This window comes from Castanea sativa, chromosome 8 (genome assembly GCF_040712315.1).
Source record: "Castanea sativa cultivar Marrone di Chiusa Pesio chromosome 8, ASM4071231v1".
NCBI classification, from domain to species: domain Eukaryota; kingdom Viridiplantae; phylum Streptophyta; class Magnoliopsida; order Fagales; family Fagaceae; genus Castanea; species Castanea sativa.
In genome coordinates, this window is record NC_134020.1 from 55,245,880 (window position 1) to 55,265,176 (window position 19,297).

The window sequence follows — 19,297 nt, forward strand, 5'->3', positions numbered from 1 at the left end:
ATTTTATTTAGTTAGTGGATGATATAGCAGTTTTCATTAAAATAAAAAAGATATTTCAATTTAAAAAGTACTGGAAGTAAGCCAAATCTAAGGAAATAAAGGTCAAAGTAAGGAAATGTATTTAATAAATTTTATTCTTCTTTTTATTTGTCTGCAAACAAGCAGTCTCTCTATTTTTTTCTAAATAATGTGACATAAACAGGATATTAATCAATCAGGTAGTTATCATGACAATCTATCTAGCTAAATATGCGACAATTGAAACTTGAATGAAATATTTTCACTCTCTCTCTATCAAAAACTACTTTTTTTTTCCTATGAATAAACCTTCAACAGTATGTACTCACATTCTTTACCAATCTTGTAGCTGAATTGACACTTCTCCATTTATAAAGTGTTTGGAGGTTTAGAGAAAAAAAAGTTTGAGCTGCGGGGTTAGCAGTATGTTGTAATTATCTCTAAAAAAAAAAAAATCTTCTTTACCGACTCCAAGGCATTGTCGCTTATGGCCTGTTTGGAAGTTTAGAGAAGGAGGAGAGTAGAGGAGAGGAGAGTAGTGGGGAGGAGAGTAGAGTGAAATGATTACCCTCCATCATGTTTGAATGTTTTTAAAATTAGTAAGGGGGAAGGGAGTAATTAGCCATTCCTTTGTTTGGATGTTCTTAAAATTGGGATGGAGAAGAGAGGAAATGATTAAATAGACAAATTTACCCATATTTGAAAATAAATTGCAATATTGGTCTATGATTAATTGGTTTGTAATTTTGTTAATTTAAAAAGGGTAAATTGGAGAATTTATTTGGTCAATAATTTATCTACTCTACTCTTCCTCCAAATCTCTCCAATTTGGGGGAATTAAAAATGAGGGGCTAGAGATAATTGAAACCCCCCCCCCCAAACCCCTCCAAATCTTTCCCCTCCTTCCTTAAAAAATTTCCAAACAATGGATTTAAATTACTCTCCCTCCCTCTACTCTACTCTCCCTCATTTTTTAAACATCCAAACAGCCCATTAGTGTTTTTGTTTGTTCTAAGTTGCCGAGTTTCAATAATGTAGTTAGCCTTGAGTGACCTTTTCATATAGAGAGAAGAAGGAAAACATTGAAAAATGATACTACTACTTCTTCGATTTTGGAATAAATTTTTGTGCTTTTCCCACCCACCCCACCTAGCCACTTTTCAAGAACAAAACTCAGAATGAACAAAAATAGCCAATACCATTCGATTATACCAAGGAACCAAGAAGTAGGATTTGCATTCATCATATAATCCCCTCTTTTTTTTTTCTCTCTTTACAGATGCAATGTTTGCCATCATGATGACCCTAATTGGCACCATACTTTTGTGAGTTTGAGTGATGATCACAACAAACTTTTGAGAGGTGTGATGGCTTGTGATCATTATGAATGAATTGAGATAAAATTCGTTCAATCACGTGCCATCATTTTACAGCTAAAAAACACACAAAAGAAAAGTTAAGAAATAGCTGACCAGTCCAGCCCACAAGGGCCACCACCCTAGTTAGCAGTTTTAGAATGACGAAGAGTCCTCCTCTAGTAGGGTAGAGGGTTAGGCTTGTGGGCGCATCAATGACCAAAAGCCTTTGGCAAAAGTAAGCATGCTGCTTTTTGACTCTGCCTTTCTGCCTTTCTGCCTTTTCTTATCTCATTACTTTACTTCTCTCTCGGTACTCTGCCCTCTCAAAAAGCCCTTAAAAAAAGAGGTTCTATGCAAAAAGTACAAAACCCACTCAGCATAAAGACCATGTGCTTTCAAAATTTTTCTTTAGCCTCACCCTAACTTTTTTTTTTTTTTTTTCCTTCTCATTTTGCTTTCTTTGCGTGAAAGTTTGAAGGAAGATATGTCTTTGTCTTTTAATGCAAAATACATCATCTTTTTCTATTAACAAAATGACTAATGACCCCTTTTTGATCGATAAAATTCCTAAACTAAATTACAAACCAAGAAAGAAACGACAATCTCAAATAATTGCCGGATCCACGGACAATCAAAACCAACACTAACAACAAAACTAATAAAAATAAAAAATAAAAAGAAAATTATTCCCTCCTATTCTTTCTCCTCAATTCAGTAAATCAACTTTGTCACTTTTATATGGTAGAGGGGATTTTTGAAATCCAACTTTACATGCACAACTGAATGGGAGAGAATCAGATATAATTGGACCACCTTCTTGTTTTTCAATATATTTTTTTTGGGGATTACAACTTTCTTTCCGGGATTTTCTCGCTAATGTTCCCATTTGGCTAGACGGGCATTCCTTGTTCTTCTCAAACTTTTGGAAAATTAGATGAAACTTCAGGTGTTAGGGGCAGTGACCCTCATATCAAGGCTTCCACCAGAGTCAGATATATCTTATCTTTGATCCAAAAAATTTTGGAACTTTAGCGAACTCTCTGTCCTACCATTGATTTCTGCCAGAAAATCCTCATGCAACAACAACAACATATTCTGGTGTGGCCAATTGCTCCCATGTAAAGACATAATCACATCTAGAATTCTCTTCTAAAACTCCTCCTATTTTTGCTACTACTGTAAAGTGTAAACTTCACAAACCAAGAACAATGTAGTAGACAAGAGTAATAGGTAACGCTATCAACATCCCAAAGATAACCCTGCAATATTACATTTTGAAAATTAAAATAAAAAAAATAAAAAATAAAAAACTTTTTTAAGTTTTAATCAATTATATATTAATACATCAGTAAACAACAAAAAGAAAAAATTACTTACGCAGTGCTAAGAATGGCTGGATGAACATTGTACTCTTTAGCAAACACAAAAGGAACAATTCCTTGTGGAAGTGCAGCCTGTTGGACCACAATTTTCATGTTAATTAGTAAAATAAAGCATTTACCCCATGGTTAAAAAATAGGCATCATCATCATCATCAGTGTTTGAATTACCTGAACAATTGCTATGTGTAGCAGCCTACCGCGCAAGCCAACGGCAATGGAAGCCGCGGCCATTACCGCGGGGCCGGTGAGAAATCTTACTGCCATAGCAAAAGAAGCAACCGAATTCCCACAAGCTATTATCTTGGGTTGAAGAGCCATAAACAGACCTTTCAAAGTAACAACAATTTACAACCAAATCAGTACGTACCAATACCATAGCATCCCCACACACACACACACACACACACACACACACACAAACACACACAAAAAATGAAAATACAAAAAGTCCATAAACGTATCAATCATAGTCTTTAATCTCACAAAAATCAACTACCTTCACTAATAATATGGCCCCCCTCGGTAATGGGCATCTATCACAACGAATGGCCACCGACCCTGGTCCCCGAAAACGACTTCCCCGTATTGGGTCCCCTATGTCGGGCGGTCAATCCCATTTATTGTACAAAGATAAAATCCAAACACTAAATTAAAGTCATAGGAGCAAAACAAAAAAAAAAGGGTCCTCGTCCATACTGTAGTAATCCATATCTTCACAGACGGACAGGGTTAAACATCACTACCAACCATCGTGACCACCCCCGACCAAAATCCTATGGTGCCCAAATTGGCCACGGCTACTAAAATCTTATATTGTCGTAGTTTTAATCTTAAACAACAATCTTCACAAGTCTAGCTAATTATACGGTAAAAATAACGACTACTCACCTAAGCTAAACATAGCCATTCCAAGCCCAGCATCGGATAGTATGGAGATTGACTTCTCTACTATTTTTGGCATATGCACATGCCACCTTCAAAATCAAGATGAAAATTCAATCAGCAAATGTGACTGTAAATTATAGTAGTCGACCCTGTTGAAGATATGAATTTATTTTGACTTTACCGAAAAGCGACAAGTGACCAGACAAGACCAATGAGACTGGAGTAGGTGTTGGGGTTGCGGATAAGTTTACGCCACACCATGATTAATATGAGACGAGTCATGACACTAGCTGGAGGCATTTGTTTGCCGGTAATGGACTCTGGAGCTCCTGCAACAGATTTTGGGTGAAGCTCAGCTGTTGAACTGGACCCAAACTTGTTTAGTCCAATGGGACCCTCTTTTTCTCTCTCTTCCTCTTCTTCCTCTTCCCTCCCAGCAAAGCTGAAGTTCTCCGCACCCAATCCCCCCTCACTTTCCCCAATCCCTTCACAAAGAAAGTAAAAAATAATTAATTGAACAATTATTTTGACACTGATTATTGTACACTCGTTAGTGTACGTCATAGATATGACACTTGTCTCATGTGTTAAATGTGAACGTTAAATCATGATTTGTGTATGTATAGAGTGTATGTTAACGAGTGTGTACCTTTGTTGTTGTTGTTGTTGCTTTCTGCATTGTGCGGGTGATCAGCAGCAACCAACATGCGGATCTCCTTGGCGCCTTGATCGGACCGTCCTGATTGCTCCGAGGCTCCGAAGTCGGTCCCGCCGAACACGTGGAGCCCACCGCCTTCGGAAACCGGAGACGTGCTGGAGCTCCACACGAACATGTGGAGCTCCTTGGCATCATGACTCGCCTTGGTATTACTATTAGCAGTAGTACCATTGTTCGGACCTTGTGGTGGTGGAACTTGCTGCTGAATTTTCGTGTTTTTAGTAGTAGTTGATGAGAACTCAGGGTTTGGAGCTGGATACGACGCCGTTACGGGCTGAGCTGGATAGAATCCAAATCTCGGAGAAGCAACGGTCTGAGTTGCCGCCGTTGGAGTACAATTCTCTTCGAAATTCGAAGTTCTCGGAGTCGGACCTCGTGAGGACTGTACGGAATACACGTCGGCGGGACCGAAACTCGAATGTCTCGGCGCCGGCGGGAAGCCTTGGCATCCCATCATGGAGTAGAAATCGGAGTTGTTGAAGTTGGAGCCTCGCGGCGTCGGGTTCCGAGACGAACTCAGGCTGTAAATCTCGGCGCCGGTGAGGTTCGACGGTCGAGGCGTCAATGCCGGAAGCGAACACGGACCGAGCGACCGTCTCGACGCGTTCGACTTCCTCACCGTGACGTGGAGCTTCCCGTCGTCGCCGATTTCGGCGTCGGTCTCGAGGAAATCGCGGCCGTCCAACGACATGACGTCGGAGTCGACCTTGAACGACACGATCGAAGCTGCCGTTTCGGGAAACTGCTCCATGATGAGCATCTTGGCGCCGCGGTACTCGAACAGAAAGAGAAGCAGAGTGTACCAAATGATGCACTGTAAAACCACGACCTGAACCATGAGCGAACCAGAGTCTTGACCGTACATAGCTATGAGCAATGGAATTCCCATAACCAAAGTGTTTGGCAGCGTGGAGAGCGAGAAAATCGTTATCATCCACTCTAAGCTCCCGTTCTTGGTGAAGTTGGTCCAACAGGTCAGAACGACGAGCATGATGATTTTCTGAAGCGTATCGGCGGCGATGAACCTGAAATTCATGGAGTACGGATCGTTGGTGGAGATGAAGTGGAAAGAGAGGAGAGGTACGGCGAAGATGGCGACGAAGCGGTTGATGCCGGAGCACTGGTCCGGCGAGAAAATCTTCCACCACCGGACGGAACCGTAGGCTAAGATCATCGCCACGTAGAGTGGAATCACAGCCGTTAAAACTGTGTACAAGTCTTTCCAGGTGATCATCTTTAAAGCTTTAGTTTTTTTTTAGTTTTTTTTTTTTTCTTGGTTTGGATTTGTAGTGTGCAGAGAGATCTAGTGTTTGAAGGTGAGTGGCATTGGGGAGTGAATTTTGAGAAGAGAGGAAGGGCAAAATGGGAAGAGAGGGGGAAAAAAACCGTTAGTACTAACTGACTCTCTCCTTTCTATAGATAGTTCTAAATTGTACTCTAAGCTCTGCAGCTTTCTGCAGTATTGCTTTGCTTGTTTTTGTGAAAACTTGAAATCTCTCTACAGAGAGAGGGAGATATATATATATTACGAGGAGCGTAAGTAACTTTGAGAGAATGTATATATAGGAGAGAGAGAGAGAGAGAGAAAGAGATTAGGATATATATGATATGAGTGTGTACTGACTACAGTGTGAAGACGAGTTAGGAAGTACCCGCCTGATATGGTTAGGTTAACCCAAGTTGGGTTATGTTTGTGTACACGTGGCATTTGTCATGTGGGATGGGGTTTTCAGTGACGTGGACACCTTTACATTTTTTTTTTCTTTTTCATTGTTGTGTCTACGTTGAGGACCTCTCTGCTGATTTTGTGCGATGGCATTGGCTTTTTTTTACAAGCTTTATATATATATAAATAAGATTTTATATTATACGTATATATGGAGTGGTTTTTTTTTTTTTTTTAAAGAAAGAGTTTCAACTTATAGCGTTCGTTCCTAATAATACTTTTTATCATCAGACAAAAATATCAATTGGTTTTTGGTGTAAGCGGGGATTGAAACCCAGATCTCTTACTCAACTATCAGAGACTTTACCAGTTGAGCTAACTGGAACCCACTATATAAAGTGGTTTTTTAGAGAGAGTTTCAACTTAGAAAAATTATTGTATACTCTCAAAATACTATAAATGCATACTTCTTCTTCTCACATAAATGATGGGTTCCACTAATTAAATTTATAGTGGGACCTATCATTCATGTGAAAAGGGGAGCAATTGAGCTCTAGATCTTTTATACAATTATCAAAAACTTTATTAATTGAGTTAGCTGGAACTTGCGTATATATGAAATGGTTTAAAATGAAAATATATGAGATAGATAGGTCCACATGAATGGTGATGCATGATTAAGGTACCTGCTAAGTTTTGACCAACTGAAGAAAAAAAAAAGAAAAAAAAAAAGAGAGAGAGAAGAAACTGGTAAGTGATGGCCCAATTTTTTTTCTCTTTTTTCCCTTTCAACCTTTGAAGGCTGATCTATGAGCCGCACCAATATAACCCCCACTCTTTTAAACTTTTCTTTATGGTCCTCCAGACATGTGACTCTGATACAAATCTTGGTTCACTTTTGTCTAAGTTTGGGTCCGTGAAGAAAAATAATTTCAACTACCATTGAACAAATTTTTGTACATATATATGTATACTATATGTGGCGTCTCACCATAAAATTGGGTGAATTGATCAGTTCATTCTTAGCTAGAGGAGTGCGTGATTTCTGGTAGGGTATGTATGGTAATTGTAACGCACTATAAATGCAATTTCGTGGAGACAAAAAATGAGTGTAATGGTAGAAACTAAAAAGAGGTTAAATGATATATTTTGTTGTGAATTTGACGTAGAACAGACAGTATAAGCCTTTTTGGCGTAACAAGGGCGCCAATAATCACGGCACAAAATCAAGGAGGGTGTCAGTAAAGGCCACTGGAGTGACAATGACAAAATTGCATGAAATTTAACAGGTTAAAGGAAAATGATATTCTGATCTAGACTTGAAAGTTCGAGTATCGCCTAAATTTAGGCAAATTCCTTTGTTAAGATCCCAAAAATAGTGTTTTTTTTTTTTTTCTATTTATAATAATATTTGTTTTCCTTAATAATTTTTAATTTAAAAGTCATAATAAAATCCTGTTTGTTTTGGAACGTTTCTTAGAGGCAATATTTTCGATTTCCGTAATTATCTAAAATTTTCTATTTTTGGCAAAAATTTATATTTTGCCACCTAATTACCTGATTAATGCAAATTAGGGTTCTGGGCGTTTTCCTGGCCGCCCTAGATTTTCTTTTTACTATTCAAACATATTGTAACTTCTAAGGCAATTCAGTTTTAAGATTTATAAAAAATATAGACTTTGTCTATTTTTCTCTAGTGGATTCTAGAATCTTATCACCTTGTGAATTCAAGGAACCTCTTATAAATTTGAGATTTTCATTCAGAAGTTAACATATTTAGGTTTTTTTCCCATTCAAAAAGAAACATGTTTGTTTTCTTGTAGCTTCCGCGACATCAAAAATCGTTGCCAAAAAACTTCATTTGAGAGAGAGAGAGAGAGAGAGAGAGAGAGAGAGAGAGAGAGAGAGAGAGAGAGAGAGAGAGAGAGAGAGAGAGAATTGATTACCAAAAGGAAAAAACACTCAGAGAATACCTCTAATCCAATAAGAAAAATACACCATATGGAGAGACGTTTTACAATCTAATTCATAACCATGATTATCTACTCGGTAGATAAACTTATTGATACGATCCCACATTAGATACTTTCTATACAAAACCCTTCTATCACAAACCTCGTCCATAATCATGATTAGACCTTCTAACCGACTCTAGGGACCCTCATTGAAAGTTTGATCTCTGCAACAATAGCAAGATAATGGAACTTTTGTGGTTTCAAACTCATTGAATAGATACAACCTATAGGAATATATCTTTTTGTATTGGCAGGTTCATTAAGATGGAGGGTAGGGCATTTTCTCTAATAGCACATCGTTTCTAACTTGTCAACCACTTTAAAAGTCATACATATAAGAGTCTTTATATAGTAGATTTGATAGGGTTTAAAGAGCACATTATCAATTTAATTAAAAACACACCACAATACCAAATCTACAATTTTCGATTGAGTAGTGACCAAAGAGTTGTCGAAAATCCTATTTCAATTGATCAAGAAGCAATTGAAAACGTAAGTTGAAGTCTTGAGTTCAATCGATCAACAGTTGATCGAATGGTAGTTGAAACGTGACATATTGTCTTCTTGAATTGATTCTAAACAAACTAATCTTGGATATTTCAATAACAACTACAGACTCAATTAATAATCAACTTGAATTGATCACTATATTGTCATAGAATTTCCTAATCTAAAACTTAATAAAATTCAATATAATTCAAATTAATAATCAACTTATTTTCAAATTTCTTTAGTCCCATTGTAAATATACGGCTTTGTTATAATGTATTGTCAAAAGTAAATAAAAGATGCAATCCTTTATATTTTTGGTTCTGTGGACATAGGTTTTAGTCACCAAACCACATTAATCTCTTTCATTTTTCTTTTTTCACCTTTTTCTTGATGTTCCATAATATTTTAAATTTTCAGTACACACCAAAAGAAGATTAGGGTGTTGAAAGTGATGGTTAGCAATCCTTGTTAGCCTTCCATTTTATTTGTCCTAAATACATCACAAATTAAGCAAATTTTATTTCTCATATACTATCTATTTATATTCCATGACTAAAAGTTTTATCTAATCAATATTTTGTATCTTCCTTCCTTTCATTCTCTCACTCTCTTGGAATAGGCAAGATTTGTTCTCAAATTCATCGTCATAAACAAAATATTTTATCAATTGAGCTAAATTTCATTCATTACCTATTACAATTTCTAGAGACCATACGTGAGATAAAAAATAAACAAATTAGGTCCCATTTCACTCGTATAAATTAAGGACTGCTAAAGCAACGTGTTGATAGATTAAATGATTTATCAATTATTTATTCACTTATGAAAATATCACATGTTACCTAATACTTTTTTCTGACCAGATAATTTAGAAGAACGCACTTTCTGACATCAATCACTTAATTAAGATGCTTCATGATTGCCACAATATGAACATGTTATTTGCTTGCTTCATTCACCGAACTACTTCACTGGGCATGGGAATGATTCTTAACTGGAATCAAGAAACACTATCTTGCATTTTAAAAAAGCAATCACTGGAAAAATGGTAAAATTAAGTGTTCATAATTGAGAAAAATTAGCTCAGAAGAGTAATATGGTTGAATTCTGTGTTCACATAAAATTTTATCAGACTCCACCTGCCATAATACAGGCAAAAATAAAAGATTTCTTATAACAATAATCCATTTCTTAGGTGCGGTTTGGATTGCTGAAAAGCAACGCGTTTTGCGCGGCTGCATTTCCCCTTCTTCTTCTTCTTCTTCTTTTTTTTTGGCTGAGCGCTCTTGCACTGTTCATGTTCATGAACAGTGCAACGCGCATGAACGGTAATTTTATTATTATTGTTTTTAGTTTTCAGTTTTCAGCAAAATAAGCGGTATCTAAACGAGCCATTGGTGACAGAAGTTTTAACTTTTGCATTTAAAATGAAGATTTTGCAGTGATATAATATATGGAATAATGAAAAATGTATTACATTATTTTAGAACCCTTAGATAAAATTCGCCTATCAATTTTTTATTCAAGGAAGACAATAGTACATCATTTTTGTGGCCGGGAAAGCTGGAACTAGGTAGGAATTTTTTTCTTCTCACTTCACCTTATATTCTTTGACTTCTATTTATGAGTAGTATTTCTGTCACACTTCATCTCCTTTACTTTGCAGCTACATATACAAGTCCTTATCTTCGTCAATCTTCCACACCCACCTCCATTCTTTTTGAACACTATCTTGTACTTGTACTCGTTTTTTGAATTAAAACCTTCAATTCCTCTTTATTTTACTCTCTTATAATCATTGAGTTCTTTGGAAATAGTTTCCTTCCTATGAAAGTGACTCATAATATAGAAAGGGTCAAATTCATGTCATCAAAGAAAGTAGGATGAGGGAATCAAAGCTTGCAAAAGATTCAAAAGGTATATATATAAAATCTCATATAGATCATTGTTCATGCATCTGTTTAATTGAGACTGTTTCGTCTAACGAATTGAATCCCATTTTGCTTATAGGTATAAAATATTGTTTAGTTAGTGAAAAGAGTACATGGAGGATCAGTATGAGTCATATTCGTGTTGACTAACATGGCAAACGATAATTATTCATTGTTGCGTAGAAGAAAAACCTTTTGTGATCACTTTTACTCTGTCACTAATTTTAGCCTCAAATTTCTGTACGGTTAATAGCTGAACACCATGGGATTATGACTAAAATGATAATCAAATAAAATTCCACGTTCGTTTTTTTTTTTTTTTTTCTGTTTTTTCTTTTTTACTGTCATCATGTGAGAAATGAGAACGGTACTCATTGCGAATCTCTCTACGTGAGACATGCTAGTGTGGAACAAATCAAGATGAATGTAGAAATAGCATTTTTTTAATTTAAATTTTAAAAGTGACTAATCTTAATGATACTTTGACAATATCATGCATATGGAGATGCTAATAAGGCCCACATTATAACTAAGAATCACTTCTACGCTATTTCGCCATCATTACGGGTATAAAATAAAGAGAATTTAGTAGATTATGATCCATCAATGAAGTCATACTTAGTTTGCAACTACTAAAAATATTGTGAATCTTCCTTCTCTAATCTAGGAAGATCAATAGTGACTAAACATGTGAGGCAAAGGGAATGTGTTTTAGTTGATTATTGACTAACCATATACAGATTAACCCTAAAAGCTGGTTGCTAAAGCAAAGAGCTAGGGAACCATTGAGCTAATTATTCAGAAGATCCATACCGAAAGGAATAATAGAATATGGAAGTTCTTGAGTAATAAACATCAGTCACATTCAAATGACTAAAATATCAGTCTCCTTGGCCCTGCATGATTGAAAATATGTTATCAAATCAAACAAAAGAAGCATCTTTTGGCAGTGAAGGTTACCCACCATGAAATTCCTCCTAACTAAAAAAATTTAATAATAACAACAATAATAAAAGAAACTTTCTTTTGGACCACAGTTAAGACTATACAGGCAATCCCCAACAAACCTACTGTAATTTATAAATAAAATATATATACCATGCACACACACGCATATCATTAAAAATGGGGAATTCAAACTTAAGTTTTCTTAACAAGTATGGCATTTCTAGCTATATATCATATTGTGTTAAACTAGATTGCTCCACGTGCAATTCATTGAGTAATTACTATCAGAGATTAAAAAGAAGAATAACAAAAGGTTATTTAAATAAAAACTACACACTTTACTTCTAATTCAGGCTGATGCACCAAATTACTATAGCATCTATAAGACATTTTGTCATTCATATAAAGCAAATGCGATGAGTGCATATAGCTGCTCTGTGTATCTATAGACTCTATACTCTATGGATTGAACATTTGAACTTCAAAAGCCAACTTCACCTCAAACTAGCTAGGTACAAGCGTCGACAGGTTTCCATCCACAGAGGGGGTCCAATTGTACCCGATCGCGTAAAGCAAGAAGGACCCCAAAGACTAATGTATTGGCAATGCACATGGATATGCAAGCCTCAAGACACTACACACGTGCACATCTATAAGTACACACGTGTAGGTCTGTAACTAAGCAAAAGACATAGAGGACCAACCCCACCATTGTTGTTTCTCCAAAAACCAAAATAATCTTCCACTCTCTTTATGAACCAACAATCACTTAGTTTTGCTGCCACTGGTATTTCTAACCATTGAGTGCCCACTTCGTGCCCCATCTTGCAAGAAATAAAATGATTTTAGAAATGTGTTATAAATGACCAAAATTGAATGCCCATAAATATCGGGAATTAAGGATCAAAGTAAGTAAACAAGGCATGACACAATAAAAGTGATGTACAATTGGTAGATTTTGCTTGATTCTTAAAAAGTGAAAGTTGACAAGAGAGTCGAGAAGTACTGCTATTATTAGATTAAAGAAGAGGATGATTGAGATGCGAGGAAAAGGAAAAAGTTACATTATAGGTCCAAGTTGAGTGTTTCGAAGTGGCTCTCTTTATTGCGGTTAGTACATAGTAAGATATGTTAAAGATAATGGAGGACTCAAAAGAGGTGAACCTGTCGGCCCATTAGGCCTCTGCCCTACCCTCACCAGTCACCACCACCATCACCACCACCCTCTCAAGTTCACCATGCTGCTGGAGCCACCAACCCCATAAGTCCCTTTTCCAAAGCAACTAGAAACTTTGGTGTCGTAACTTTATATTGGGAAATGTTAACTTAGTTTCAGAAATAGTTATAGAAACTTTTTTTCGAAAAAGAGAAAATGAATTAATTATTTTGACAAATTTTTATATGAGTTAACAGGTGTTTCTTTGAGCAATTATTAATAAACCATGTTAAAAATGTTTTAAAACCATTTTCATGAGAAATATAAAATGTAATCAGAAAAATTAGTTACTTTATTATTTTTTCATAAAATGTTTCTAAAAATTGTTCCTAAACCAATGTGCTTAAAACATTCGTTAACATTTTCCTTTTCATATTTTTAATTAAAGTGGCGATAAATTTTTTTTTAAATAATTTATTAACAATTGATTTAAAGATATCTGTTAACAAAACTCCTTTATCTTATCAAATTGTACTCATTATGCATGATAGCTGTTGGGATCTTTTTGTGACCGGTACACTTGTTGCATTTTGATATATGTCGGAGGGTAGATCTAGATTTGCTTAGGATGTAGTTTGAAATTCATGTTAATAGGATCCTAAAATTTAGTGTTATGGAGTGTAAGAGCTTTTCCATTATGAAGATAAAGTAAGCAAGAAATAAACACGTGTAACTTAAATTTAACAAAGAAAATTGTTTATAATGTACAAGACTTATGTCTTATACTCTAGTTGTTTGGGTTGCCTTTGAATTAGAGACCCATATTACGTATGTAGGATTCAACGGGAAGATTTTGGAAACGCTAATATTGGCACGTTGATCTTGAAATGAGCCATATGACTTTTGTTAGAATTGAGATTGCAAGTGTGAGATACCTGCCATGGTAGAGATGGAAAGCAATTAGCAATTACATATATATTGAGGTATTCAGCCAAGGTGGAAGTGGAAGGTGTTTAGGAATGGCACCCTAAGATATTCGACAAAGAATGATATTAAGTGTTTTGTAGTAATGACACCATCTATGGAGCATTCAGCTGCATACCCTAAGGCAATTAACAGCACATCACGAGACATTCAACAATACTAGATAGGTAATGTAGCCATCAATAAGTGTGAGATGCTATAAGATGTTGAAGTTAGCTCATATTTGTTATTAGGCCATTAAGTTGGAAGCCTTATAATGAGTGTAGTGAAGTATAGTGGAGTAGGGATTTAGATTGTATCTAATGCATTAGTTGCATTAGACATATTACGATGTAGACACGTGTTCATGACTCTATATCCTATGCAGTAATGCATTAAATACAAGTCATGTCCGTAAAGTAAAATGCATTATTGTAACCTTTATTTATAATATACCTTGATGTATAATTTGTTAAAAAAAAGTGTTTTCAATGATATGACTTATAATAGACTCACTATTTGCAGTAAACATAAAACATTCCCATGTCTCCATTTTGAATTATGTTATAGTAACTTTTTAAGATGGTGGGTCTTTTCCCCTCTTTAGGTAAACAATGGTCTAATAACAAATCTACTTTTCATGTGATTAATAAAACTAATAAGATAGGTCTATTGAACATTAATTAGAGCCGCACCATTCACTCCTTTTTCATCTACTTTCTTGCACCTTTTACCTCATTTCATGGAGGATAAGTGCCAATTCAAATCCACTTTCTTGGTAGCGTACAGAATCTTTTTCGAGAATCTAGCGTAGGAGCGTAGCTCATGCTAGTGGTGTTGGCTTCTTGTTCTTTTTTTTTTATTTTTTTATATAGAAGTGTGAATATGAAATAGTTAGTACTATGTTAGAAGCGTGATATGTGAATAGTGCAATTTCAAAGTCTGTTTCTCTCAAATTATAAACTCATGAGTTGATTTATCTAGGAAAACTAAGTATTGCATAGTAAACATTATAAAAGTCCTAAGCTCATGTCTCAAGTTTCTTTAAGAAACAATGTGTACGCAATAGTTGAACAATCGAGAGACTTTGTTCTGGAAGTAGATTTTTATTTCAAGTTGTAATCTTGTTGTTCAAGCAATTAGTGCATAGCTGCTTGTGTGTGTGTGTGTCTCTCTCTCTTCGTTAACTTAGGCCGCTTGTATATATTGAAAAGTGTATTTCTTGCATTTTGAATCGAAGGGAGATTCTAATTCGACCAAAAAGAAGAGTAGGCACTAGGCAAAGGTTTGGTAAGGTGATCAGCTCAATCGTCTTGTTAGGCTCTTTTTTTCAGGTCCAAAGTAAACTCTAGCTAATCAATCACGTTCTAACCAAAATGAAATTGATTTTGTCATGTAAATGTTAAATCCAACAGTATAACTCTACTTCAGGTCAAACTCCAATAAAAATAAATAACAATGATCTTCTTTTATAGGTCGGTTTTAATTAGGTTCTGATATTCGGTGCCTACAACTGCAAGTGGGACCTTCATTTGTTAAACCAAGGTCAACATTTGATTAGCCCATTTTTCCAATACCTTGAGATTTCCCAAATAATTGAAGTTATGAGGCAATTCTAGCTTCTTTTATTTTTTTTAAGGATCTATATTAATTAATAGATGCATTTATGACATTCATTAATCGGTCATTATAGAAAAATTTTAATATTATTTTTATGATAAATATATAATAAATTTGCAGAAAGATTAGTTTTTTTTTACTTTTCATATAAAAAATTTTAAAAATATTTTTTAATCCAATGCCATTAAAAAGTTAACTTTTTCCTTTTCTTTTTTAAATTCTTAAATTTTCTTGATCTGTCTCTTATAGTCTTACTAGGTACCATACATATCTTTAAAACAAGCAAAACTGATCAAACTTAAATTCAATTTAAGTGATACACACATCTGAGGAAGTAGGAACGGCATGATCATGTGGAATGAGATGGTGCCCAATTTCACATGCATCTTAATGTGGACAGTTAAACCACCATTGTCTATTGCACACGTGAATACAAGGTTGACCTAATCTCTTGGGACCATGACCATGATAAGGATAGGTTATCGTATCAAGATATTATTAAGATTGGTTATTGATTAATAATGATAATTAATCAATTTCATTAGTACCAACGAAGTGTTACAGGAATTAGGTTTCGTGCTTATGGGGTTGTCTTTAACATACATAAATACTAGTATAGTATAGTTTAGTATAGTATTAGTTGTTTATTATAAACCCAAAGCCAACCATGTGAAAGAACATTCTTTTGAAATTGTGTCACTCATTCTTATTCCTCGGCCCTTGCTATTCTCACAATGCCCTTTATCATCTCTCTCTCTCTCTAGCAACTTCCAAAATACAACTAAGAACATTTTATCTCTTTGGAATTTGAATTTCTATCAAGTATCATTAAGATTTAGTAGTACATTGTGATAAAAAACGGGTGAGGAAAAAAAAATAAAGGAGAGGGACATATTTAATGGTGCTTGGAGACATGTTGAGTTTATGTTTAGACACATTTTAGGTTGGAAAAGACCTTTCGTGATAAAATTTTCTGACTATTTGTCTACAAGGCATGTGTCTACACGACCATCCATTTGGAATAAAGCTTTAGCTAGCTATAGCTTGTGAGACTTGAGAGGTCCATATATATATATGTGATATGGTTCAGTGCTTTAGTGAATTTATTCTACATGTTGGGTTGAGAGGGAGTGTAAATTAAATGCCCAACAAAGGGATCTATTGTGTTGAATGCACTAAAATGACAAAATGATTTGTATTTTTCTATTATGCTTTATTGCTTTGGTCTTGAAGCTTTGGTCTTGGAAAAAAGAAAAAAAAGAAAAAAAAAACTTTTCATATTTTCAAGGTACGTTTTCGTTTCTTTTTCTTTTTTCCCATAGAAAGCTATATGTTGAGTAAAATTGTATTAAAATCGACTAATCACCTCCTCAATTATCATGAATAAACGAAAATGGAAGGCTCTATGACTTGGGGGACGCACAAGTGTCACTGCAGGCACTGGTTTATAATTGCTGAATCTCATCATTCACACACATTCTAAGCCATGTGCTAAACTTCTAAAAGCATACTTTTTTTTACTAGTGAAAGGTGAATATTATTGAAAACATAAACATAGTTTATGGAAACATACAAACGACCAATAAAGGAACCAAAACCAGCAAGTACCTACACTCCATAACAACACGAGCCAACACAGTCAAGAACATACTCACTACAAACATTAGACACTAAAACACACAATAACTAAAACCCACAACAATGAGACATGAAACCAAGAGTAGCTACATCAAGCTCATGTCAAAGCACAAACACGTACGGGGTGGAGAGAAACCCATAGTGTTCCAAAAAAGACATAGCAAAGGAAAAGTGGGGCATTTGTCAATTTTCATAGTGATTTATATTTTTGTGTCTTTTCTCTCCCCAAAACCATATTCACATCATCTTTTTATCTCACGATCTATTATTGTTATAAGTTTTATAATTTAATTGGTATCTCTTAGCATTTGCAAGATAAAGTTTGGATCTAAACTTGTTTGGAGCTATATTTTATAACTTACTACGTAATGATTTATAAAACTATCAATATATATTATTTAAATAATGACTCATTAAAAAATGTTACGTGAATAAAATTATATTAAACTCATGAACTATCATATAGTAAGTTACATGAAGATAACTCTAAGTCGGTTTGGAACCCAATTTTTTCCATCTATGGAGAATTATATGGTTCAAATTCTCCTTCACTCATTGTAACTATCAAATTATCACTAACTACATATTGCTAAATAAATTAGTTCCAACAAAAAAAAAAAGGTCTTATAACTATTAAAAAATATGGTGTATTGACAATATGTTAGTAATATATGGATTCATTGTCCAAATAAAAATGTTATTTTACACAACTTTTCACCTTAACTAATTGTAATAGAAGTCGTGCAAATTTTGGTGTGCCTAACATTTGGTTTATAAAGTATCCTATACATACCTCTTGACTAGATCAGTAGAACTCATGACATCTACGATCTAGCTATAGCTAGGCCACTTGAAATTCCTCGTACTATAAAGTATAAAGCCCAAGATTATCTACCTTACAATATATATATATATATAGAGAGAGAGAGAGAGAGAGAGAGAGAGAATATTGTGTCTGTTTTAGACCTTTGAAGGTTTTTTGGATTTTCAAAAGCCTATCTAGGCCACTTGAATTCCTTGTGCTATACAGCTCAAGATCAATATGTACCTTACAATTGATATAGAGAATATTGTGTTTCACTGTTTCTGTACATAGGAGGAATATTGGATTTTCAAAAGCCTAAAAAAAAGATTTCTGCCTAGAAAAACTGAAATACCAGGTCAAACAAATGCTTAAATTATGAGGTGATTTGCAAAGCCCTATAAGAAAAGAAAGGATGAAATATGTCAAAGTAGATTAGCTCTGCTTGATTGCTAAATGCTAACTCTAAATTTGTTATTAAACCATTGAATTAAGGATAATGCCAAAGTTCATGCCCCACAACTAATCAAAGAAGTGATGTGGTGCAACTTGATTTGAGTATGTCCTACATAAATTCCATCATTTGTGAGTTTGGTCCTTGTTTCAGACAGGATCAAAGAGTGTTCCCTTGATGCAAAATGAGAGGACATCTTTCACATTTCTTAGCTGTTCTTAAACCCCCAAATATGAGTTTTATGAAGAAATGTTTTGTCCAGTTTCAGTTTTCTTGATATTGGGCTTCTCTTCACAACAGCTCATGATTTTACAAGAATTCAAGTAGGGCATACTATGCATACAATTTACTAACACATTGTTGGCAGAAAACTGACCGACATTGTTGTGATTTCCCCAATTCGATACAACTCATTTGTAACATAAATAGATGGAAACACAAGCCAACAACTCCTATGATTCCATGGCCAATTCTTCCCTTCCTCAAATTAGATATCAACTTTGATGAAAAGATACTTATTGAACCAACTGATTTAGCTTAAATTAATAGTAAATCACTTTCCCATAATTTATTATTAAAAAATCGCTAAAATAGTTTAACTAATTGGCTTAAGGCACCAAGATTTAGGCTCTAATAAGTTCAAATTCTAGAGCTTTATAGACAAAGGACATCATAAACGATCACAAATTGACATCCCTAACTATATACTTAATGCTAGGGCAATACAATAAAAATTGCAAGAGAAATATAGAAATTACGACAAAATTTATTTGTAGATCTCAAGTTCTCAACACAATCGAACTAAATTTTATATATCTCATATTCTCTTGAAGGATATTTAAGCCCTCTCAATTGGCAAAGCTAAACTCTTAACTTGTCTCCTCCAAAATACAGCCCAACAATATTGTTTGGCACAAACCAACCCTTCACCCATACCTCATCTCTTTACCCTTCCCTTGCGTTTGGCTTGATCTATTTTCTCATATATTACATTTAAGCCCTATAAGTCACTAAACTTATAAATTAATATGAATTATCTCTCCTTATCAATGTAAGATTCCAAATATAACTAAAATACTAAGAAAAATGCTATATCCACAACTTTTTACAACAAATCAAGTTGTTACTAATTGTTACTTGTTGGCAAAAAAATAATTTTAGTGATGAACTCAAATTAAAACTAATAACAATTTGTCACCTATAATTGAATATATATTTCAAATACTTAACTCATTAACCACACATAGCTCC

The 19,297-nt window shown here is 34.7% G+C and overlaps 1 protein-coding gene across 1 annotated transcript; it reads right to left on the bottom strand.

The window, feature by feature from the left end:
• Positions 1 to 1,865: 1,865 nt before the first annotated feature.
• Positions 1,866 to 5,925, bottom strand: LOC142606802 (auxin efflux carrier component 4-like). The gene is made up of 6 exons (XM_075778141.1): positions 4,293 to 5,925; positions 3,825 to 4,128; positions 3,647 to 3,732; positions 2,927 to 3,084; positions 2,754 to 2,830; positions 1,866 to 2,635 (listed from the first exon to the last, which is right to left on the bottom strand). Exons 1-6 carry the CDS (start codon positions 5,593 to 5,595, stop codon positions 2,569 to 2,571), a joined length of 1,995 nt encoding a protein of 664 aa, XP_075634256.1. The 5' UTR covers positions 5,596 to 5,925; the 3' UTR covers positions 1,866 to 2,568.
• Between the last annotated feature and the right edge of the window lie 13,372 nt (positions 5,926 to 19,297).

Coding starts and splice junctions, on each gene's coding strand:
- LOC142606802 (XM_075778141.1), bottom strand. CDS start 5,595: ATGATCACCTGGAAAGACTTGTACACAGTTTTAACGGCTGTGATTCCA. Junction 2,831..2,926: donor TACACATAGCAATTGTTCAG/GTAATTCAAACA, acceptor GTGGTCCAACAG/GCTGCACTTCCACAAGGAAT. Junction 2,636..2,753: donor CCAGCCATTCTTAGCACTGC/GTAAGTAATTTT, acceptor GTAATATTGCAG/GGTTATCTTTGGGATGTTGA.